This window comes from Notothenia coriiceps, unplaced genomic scaffold (genome assembly GCF_000735185.1).
Source record: "Notothenia coriiceps isolate Sejong01 unplaced genomic scaffold, NC01 NC01_scaffold00037246, whole genome shotgun sequence".
NCBI lineage: Eukaryota > Metazoa > Chordata > Actinopteri > Perciformes > Nototheniidae > Notothenia > Notothenia coriiceps.
The window spans coordinates 26,009,814-26,019,026 of NW_011369947.1; the positions used below are offsets into that span (position 1 = coordinate 26,009,814).

Genomic DNA, 9,213 nt, shown 5'->3' on the forward strand with positions numbered 1-9,213 from the left:
TTTTTATGTTTTTACTTTCTTTATTATCTGATAATAAAGGAAGCAATAAAGGCTATTTCAAAAAGTGGTAGGGATATGTCCCCAGCGCCCCAGCGTCCCCAGCGTAAATGACCCCTATGACCCCGTGTCTCAGACAAATAACTGTTATATATCACCGTTATTTATTTTAAGCAATACCCACAATAATTGTTCACTTGGAACCACATGCTTTTTGGGTCATTCTTAAGTTGTTAGCACCACCATGTGGATATCAATGTACTTCCAGTGTGAAATCATTTATTTTTTCAGTTTAATTTTTGTTTTCCAAGAAATAAAACTGGTATAATCTGCCCTACATCACTGACGGGAATGCGACCCAGGCCACAGCAGCCTCTCAGAAGCTGATTATTGTTGCAGAGCCACATGATTGAAACGCATGGTGGCGATTTCAAGCCTTTTACAGCGGCTCATCTGGATCTGAATGTCACAGGCACATTTCCCTCCCCATGTCCACACACTGTGCTCTCAGGATTCACTTTACTTCTACTTGAGGTTCTCCTGAGGACCAGCAGATATGGAGAGGTAAATCTAAACCTCCCTTAAGTCGAACATTTGATAGTATAGATCTCTTTTTAAACTTTGTTTGCTTGCAGAAATGTTGCTTGGATCCTGATGCTTCTTCCTCTGGTCGCCCTGGGTGAGAAAGAGATATCAGACCCTCTGACAGATTTGGGTAGGTTATCCATTTCCACTTTTCTTACATGCTTTATGGCTTCAGAACTAAGAAAATCCTTCTATTTTTGAACAGAAAACATTGCTGGGAAGCTGGTTTTCTATCAGATGGAGGGAAATGCCACCTATGTGAGGGACACAGGAGAACTGGCTTCAGATATTCAAACTGAAACCATGTTCGAACTTTATGATCCCCAGAAGAATTTAAGCTCTGCAAAGTTCACCTACACCTGGGACTTAGGGAACGGGTACGAGGACTTGTCATATTTGAAAGATAAACAAAGATTTAGGATGCTTTCCTTTGACTTGTATTCCTTCTTTTGATGCAGAGAGGTGATCCAGGGCACTGAGCCGGTCGTCCGCTATAATTACTCTGAATCTGGGAACTACACTCTGCGGCTGAAAGTGGGAGTTAAAGCGACCAAACTTGCACCTCTATTAACAGATGTCTACTCCACAGATGTCCAAGTGCTCGGTAAGTAGTTTTAAAATGTAGTTTATGTGCAGTTTACCTTGTTTAAAACTTCACACGTTACTTTATTTCCTTGATAAAATTATAAAATTATGAGGTAAATTCTTAATGAGGCAGGTTGCCTCTTGATTACAAATCCCTAAAAGATTTTTATTTAGAGGTGGTTGGTGGTTTAGAGCTCATTGCATTGCTTTATGTTGACATTTACTGTATGTTTTATGTATTTAAGATGAGATAAGATGGAGTCATTATATATTTTGCTAATGTGAGGAATGACGTGTGTTAGTTGTTTTTGCAAACCAAATTGCCCCTCTCAGACATTCAAGCCACTCTAATTCGTTTTTCAGTCCTAAATTACCTGTCAAAGTGTATTTATATGCAAAGTTGAGCCTTAATAAACCAAAAAGTGATGAAATTATTCGTATCTGAAATTAATTTGTAGATGCCATCAAAAACATTGAGATGAAGGGGCCGTCAGATTACGAGGTGTCGCAGAACACCAGTTTGGCTTTTCATGTTGATGGAAGGTAAGCTGCATTTTGTTTTGTATGTATGTGAAAGTGTGTGTGTGCTGTACTGCGATCAAACACAGGTTATCCTTTGAATTTGACATATGCCACACACCAATATGATCAATGCTTGTTAAAAGTTACATTGACAAGGACAAGGAAGAAGATGAGTCTTGTGTATTTTCTCTTATTTCTTTCAAATTAAACCTTTAAAATTAAATTTAACTTTCCCCCCTGCCTCTTACAATTTGATTAGACTTAGACATAATGACATCACTATGTAACACTCACGCTTCCTTTGGCTTGCGCTCCAACCATGGCTCCAACACATATGTGATAGGCTAAGGGGCGGGACATCTCAGTTAACCAATTACAACAGAGCCATCGCAGACTGGGCTCTGGTTTCAGACAGAGGGTGAAAAGAATGAAGAGCTTTTTGAACATTAAAGCATGGAGACAAGTCCCAGTAGAGGCACTAAATACAAATGTGAACCTGAAAATGAGCATAAATGGGCCCCTTTAAACATTATGACCCCTCTCTGTGTGCATCTGTGTGTGTTTAGTCCTCCCTTGTGGGTGTGCTGGCGCTTCCTGCCCAACTGCGTGCCGGACGTGACGGGGGGCTGCACGCTGACCATGCTGTATGGAAACACGCTGCGCCTGAACCACACCTTCACCTCCACAGGAGTCCACTGTCTGGACATCAGCGTCCGCAACGAAATCAGCAAGCTGGAGACCTCCTTCAGCATTTATGTCAAGAGAAACAGTGAGTGGAGACACACACAAACAAACACGCAAACAAACACACACACAGCAGGGGGAAAAGGCTAACTACTTGCATAACAAAAGCATAAAAGAAGACAGGGAAGGTTGGCAAGAAAAGAAACAGTCAGGGGGAAATGCAGATGAATGCTTTCTTAACAGTATATTAATGATGTAACACTCCAGTGATCATTATAAGTGAACATGCTTTTTTTGAAGGCTTTGAATAACTTCAGGGTTATGAAACCATTCCAACATTTATTAGATAATGCCAAAAGTTCATGGTCATGATGTTACACAACAAAGCTAAGGCTCTCAGTTTGTCAAGATTAATCTTTTACATATTTTTATAAACATATTTTCTTCCAGTCTCCAGTTTAATTAAGAGGTTGCGGCTCTTAACTAAACTTGTCTGAAAGAAAATATGTCTTTCTAACATCCTCTAATAATACAAAAATATATAGAAAAGTCCTGAGAAAGTAAAGTAACATTTAACAACAGCCAAACATCCATTGACCAATTGCTACTTAACTCGTGCAAGGTTAATGGCTCAGAGTGACACCCAAGGTCTCATGGCTGTAAAAACATGTTGTTGTATGCATAAACGTAATATATACTTATTTATTCTGCATTATCACAATAAATATGATTAAAAGAAAGAGTAGCTGGGTTTTGTGTCATGAGGTGCTTCAGATAAAATGTGGTGTTGAGCTGCGTTAGTTCCACGGGCGGAGAGGGAACAGGAAATTGAGGAATCCGGACACCACGTCTGCTGTGATCAACCGATTTACCTCTGATGTTACCAAACTGAAACTCATACAGTAATAACCAGCTTTTAGAGTCAGAGTCTTATTAGGATGGCATTTGGACATTCAGGACTTGGTGTTACAGGCTTCTGTTCCTGCTGTGGCATTACAAACTGAGTGCTATACTAAACAAGGTCATACTTCAATAGAGAAAGTTATAAGGCAGGTCCAAGATAATTTCTCTCTCCGTGTCATGTGTGACACTGAATGTGACATCAATATTTACATTACACACTTAAAGGTGGGGTATGTAATGTATTTGAGAAACACTTTTTGTTATATTCCATTGAATGCTCTTAACATCCCGATAGCAATGAATATATGAAATGCTTTGACAATAAATACATTTAAAAAAATCATCTGTGGAAGCCGTAGCGCTGTAAAAAGCACGACCAATCATCTGAGCCGGTCCGGCTAAAATAACTGGATGGCTTACCTGCCTGTCAGCCTGCCATCTGTGCTCAAATTTACCTCGTGCCCTCATTGGTCATGTGCGCGTTCGTGTGTTGGAGGAGGGGCTCTGTAAGGAAGAGGCAGATTTTTTTCGACTGCGTATTCAAATTCTAGCGCACTCGAGCTGGTTTCTTCAAAATTACATACCCCACCTTTAATTTCACATGAGCTTTTTTCAAATGTCCTTCAAACCTTACATGTAAAACAACCAAACTGAATGAAGTTTTTTATAACAATGACTTGAATAAGTATTTAATCAGTGGGAATGAATACTCTGTGAATTCGTGAAAGGTGGGGCAAACAGAAGAATAATTTCTCCATTATTTTTTTAATGTAATAAATTAGGGAAATCATAAATTCGATAGTTTTTTCCCTCAGCCTTTCCTCATACAATTTAAAGGGAATTCAAGAGATTACCCTGGTAGAATAAATCAGAATTAAAGGAGGAAACCAAATGAAGATAAGATTTCAAAAGTGAATAAACCAAATTGTGTTTCGTCCTTTACTCCCATGGATTTCTGATTAAAATATAAAGTTTCAATAAGACTTTGTACAATGCTGTTTCACTGTGACTTTGATAAATGATCACGCTCTCAACAACATGTTCTTTGTTCTGTGTGAATCGCAGATAACACCCACATGTTCTTCATCCTGTCATGTGCTGCCATTCTCCTCGCTACCTTCTCCTTCATCACTGTCATCGCCTGCCGCCCTAGTCATCAAAACAGAACACAGGTACACAACATCTCACAATGACCACTAACTTTGTTTAAAGTATTATTTTGAATTTCAGTATCTCTTGTATTTCCCCGGGTTTAAAGTGGTAAGAAGTGGTGACTGAGAGCTCAAAGAAAGACGTGAACACATTAAATCTAGTGTGATAATATCGTATTAAACTGGATTCATAATCCTAATAATTATCATAACCTTTATTTATACAGCACATTTCAAACACAGGCACTGTTTAAGATGTTTTCCCTTTACAACAGAACACATTTCAAACACAGGGAGTTAAGTCCCAATGAAACAAAGAGATGTAAAAAAATAAAACAAATCACATAAAAGCAATCACTTGTGGATCTGATTATTATTTTAGTTAAGTAATGTAAAAAGTTATGTGCATATTTATTTTCCTTATTTGATGGATATACTGTAATCCAAACCTTCCTAAAGATTTGTGATGTTTGCACTTTAATGCAGTTTATAACCACAAGGAGGCTGTCTATACCCAGAAATAAATCAGACCTGAGCAACAGAATGTGTGTGGCACAGAAATAAATGTAATTTCTTGATAGTTTTGCATCTAAAATCAATTTTGACACACATTTTACATCATTTCTCTGGACCTATGTGATTGTTGCAGATTGCTACTTCCAGTAATGCTGTGTTTCTGAAGAACGACGACTCTGAAGGTCACAACAGGATCTTCTTTAACTTCAAAGCACAGAGGGGAGAGAAGGAGCCGCTCCTCCTGCAGTTGGGAGCTCCCTACTCCTCTTAACCATCACACACTCCACTATACTGCAGATGTATGCACATGTAGGTGTTTGGCAGCCTCCAATGTACAATCACACATTACATAACCATTCTCTTCTCACCATGTATATAGCAACTGCACAACATAAACGTTATGTACTTAGGAGTATTGTCTAACTACGGTTTAGTCTATAGAAGAAGTTGTTCACATGCCTTCTGTATTTGCTATAAACTAAATGGTGATCGATGAATGAGCTGACATTCACATGTACTCATAATAAATTAATAGCACAATTGCATGTCATGATTAAGCAATGAGTGTTGATTAAAGTGTGCTGTGAATGCATCATTGATTTATATTTGATTTATATTGGTGTATACATTTGAGCCTTGCTTTGCTTTCCAGTAAAAGAACATAATGTTACATTTTATTCAAGTTCTCTTTCTTGCACTAATATATATTTAAGCAATAGCTCACGACAGGCCGTGATATATGGTCATTACATCACAGTTAAGGGGCGTGGTTCGGCCCGACGCAACGGTTACCAAGTGTGGCAATGTGAAAGAAAAATACACACTCTAATTTAAATAGTTTTTATTAGTAAATAATGATGTTCAAAATAAAACAGTCCCTCCGTTGCCTTCTGAACAAAACATAACGCGCGTTCACACCGGAGTACTTTTAAGGGTTTCTTTTTTTCTCAAAGATTTCTTTGGAGCTGTTATTTATGTAAATAAACCTAACCCTTTGTGCATTGCATTGTGGGAGAATAGTATGCCTTAACCACACATCCCAATATGTCAGTATTAGATACATGGTTTGAATATAGTAGTATGAATATTCTCTTCTTTGAGGACACTTTAACGCAGGGGTGTCAAACTCAAGGCCCGGGGGCCAAATCCGGCCCGTGACTTCATCTTCTGTGGCCCCACAAGAACTCTGAAAGAATATAATGAGTTTATTATACGGTTACATGGCGATTTACAGAAGGACGTTGCCCATAAACTAAATGTCCCACAATGCATCTCAAATTTGACTTTTTTCTCAGAATTAGACTTTTTTTTCTTCAAAATATGCCTTTTTTCTCAGAATCTGTTTTTTTCTCCAAAATGTAACTTTTTTTTCAAAATATCACTTTTCTTTTTTGTTTTTGACTTTTAAATCATTTTGTGACATTCTCACTGAAGAGACTTCCAATTATTTGCCCTAGACTTCTGCTTTCAGACGTAGTTAATTATGAAGATATTACCCTATCAGATAATAATCCAATGCAGAGGCAATCATGTAATATAATGCATTATTTTATATATATTATATATTTATATATGTATTTTGATATAGTCTTGAAGTTACAACCGGCCCTTTGAGTGAAACCATAATTCCTACGTGGCCCGTGATGAAATTGAGTTTGACACGCCTGTTTATATCAGTGTGCGTTATGGACTTGGGACAATACTTAAGAATATACAGTCATTGTAACAAGTTGTACCAAAACACACTAAATTACTTGTAGTTAAGTAAAAAAATCTGTGGAAAAGTAAAATATTTTACCTGTGCGTGACGCTAAAAAGACAAATCATGGGATAAACAGTCATTAAACCATGAATGTCTGTACAAAATGTCATGGCAATCAATCCAATAGTCGTCTTAATATTTGTATTCCAACCAAAATAATATTTCCACCCATAAAGCCACTACTTCCACACCAGGCTCTTTAAAATGAGTAATGTTTAGACTGGTGTAAACTGTATAATACAAAGATGAAGAATGAAGACAAAACAAGTTGGAGTATGAGATAGATAATGAGTCATGGTTGGCACTAAGTCAAATGCTAATTATTGACTGAGAAAACATAAGCGTGTTGAAGTTGAATACAATTGAACTCAAAGTGAGTCATTGTATATAACAGCTTCACACAAAGACAAACCTTCAATCTCTCAAACTGTGCTGAGATTATTTTCATCCCGATGGTGTTTAATGATAGCTCGTCCTCTGAGAGAGATGTCACAACATTATAAATTGAGAGTCTGTTGATGAATGCTATCTGTCACACACACTGGGGAGCGGCAGGTGTTGAGATGAAGACCTCTTAAATCAGACGTGAGACCTTGAGCTAAAACACAGCTGTGGTTAAGGTCAGTCTCGTCCACTGTTTTTAGAAGAAGCTTATTTAACGTGCCTGGCTTTTAAACTCTGGTACATTTACTCACAACTACTGAAGCTGTGTGAAATTCAGAAAGCGCAAATATAAAAATACATGCTGCATCTCCTCTCACTTGTGGGTAGTTGTTAAAATGAAAGTCAGACACATAACTTAGAGAAATTCAAGTAGATATAATAGAATAGAATCCTTTATTGTCATTATACAGGTATATGAGATGAGTAAAGCTACTCCTTTTTTTAAGGTGCCATCAAAAATACAAAAACCAACAAGAGACGTACAACATTCAGGAGAAGACAACATACAAACAACAAGCATCCATACTTCAATATTCAGATAAAGTACCAGCTTCTTTTTCTGGGTTGTTGTTGTTGGTCTGACTGGGTGCAAAAGCAGGACAATCTTAGATAATGTTGCCCATATATATAAACCCCCAGCATTCCCCTCAACATACTCAAAAGTTAAAACAGCTTGGCAACATCCCAGCTAGAAATGTTTGGTTCTAAAAACATTCTGAGAATGTTACAGTCATTGTTCTAAGAAGGTTTTCAGCGGGAATTTTTGGTTTGGTTCGCAGAACGTTCTTCTGAAAGGTAGGATAAGGTTCTCTAAAAATATTGTTAAAATGTTTGGTGATAACAGTGTTAAAATGGTTTTGAAAACATTGTTAGAGCATTATGCCCTACTGTTCTTAAAACTTTTTCAGCAGAAGCTTTTATTTTGGTTCAGAGNCTAACATTGTTAGAACATTATGCCCTACTGTTCTTAAAACATTTTCAGCTGTAAGTTAGATTTTTTATGTTGCCAGAATGTTATTATTTTAGAGAAGGATAACATGGTTTATGTTAAAGAAATTATGCGAATGTTCTGTGGTAACAATTTACTAAAATATGTTTACATTATTAGAACATAAAGACATAATATTCCTGTAATTGTTCAACTCAAAATTCCGGGGTAAGTGGACTGACCACTGTGGTCATTAGGAAGATTATGATAGTCAAATTCCAATAGTTAAGTAAACTATTGACACATGTAAAAGGATGACACGGAATCAGCTGGTGATAGTAACATTTGTTTATTAGAAAAGGGGAGCTGGGAGTGGAGGTTGGTTATGGCGGCAGTGGGAAACAGTTGTTCCAGGGTGGGNGACTATTAACACATGTAAAAGGATGACTCGGAATCAGCTGGTGAAAGTAACATTTGTTTATTAGAAAAGGGGAGCTGGGAGTGGACGTTGGTTATGGCGGCAGTGGGAAACAGTTGTTCCTGGGTGGGTAGAGAGGCCTGGCTGGCCTTGGGAGTGTGGATGGCCTTGGATTCCTCCTGGGAGAGACATACAAATGAGTGTGAGGCAAAAGCAGGCAAAGTTGTCAAAGAATATGCTGGTAAAAAGCTAGAGCGGCACGCAACAAACCGTTCACAGCAACAATCCGTTCACAGCAACAATCCGGCAGGGAATGAGTGCAGGCTGCAGGCTTTCATAGTGTGGCTGACGAGCAGGTTGCAGGTGTGGTTGATTGGAGATTGCTCCCAGCCGTGTAGAGCAGACCAGCAGGCAGGTGGGGGGTGGGGGCACGTAACCCACTAACAGGGGTTTCAGGGACGGGCAGTGATAGTCGGTCCGTTCTTCTATATGTCTGTCTTTGGTTTTCTAAGTGTTATTCGATCCATATGACAATAGAGATACGTATGTGCATAAACAACAAAAACACTTGGGGTATAATGTTCGAACAATGTTATCACCAAACATTTTAAGAATGTTTTTAGAGAACGTTATCCTACCTTTCAGAAGTACATTCTAGGAACCAAAATAAAACTTCTCGATGAAACCATTCCTAGAACAATGAATGGTAACATTCTCA

At 38.0% G+C, this 9,213-nt stretch overlaps 1 protein-coding gene across 1 annotated transcript; it reads left to right on the top strand.

Moving 5' to 3' along the window:
- The first annotated feature begins 424 nt into the window (after nt 1–424).
- tmem130 (transmembrane protein 130) lies at nt 425–5,598 on the top strand. The gene is made up of 8 exons (XM_010795371.1): nt 425–561; nt 633–712; nt 788–959; nt 1,041–1,186; nt 1,626–1,710; nt 2,256–2,458; nt 4,342–4,448; nt 5,077–5,598. The coding sequence occupies exons 1-8, from the start codon at nt 554–556 to the stop codon at nt 5,212–5,214; spliced, it is 939 nt and encodes a 312-aa protein (XP_010793673.1). The 5' UTR covers nt 425–553; the 3' UTR covers nt 5,215–5,598.
- Nucleotides 5,599–9,213: the final 3,615 nt, after the last annotated feature.

Coding starts and splice junctions, on each gene's coding strand:
- tmem130 (XM_010795371.1), top strand. Junction 2,459..4,341: donor CATTTATGTCAAGAGAAACA/GTGAGTGGAGAC, acceptor TGTGAATCGCAG/ATAACACCCACATGTTCTTC. Junction 4,449..5,076: donor GTCATCAAAACAGAACACAG/GTACACAACATC, acceptor TGATTGTTGCAG/ATTGCTACTTCCAGTAATGC.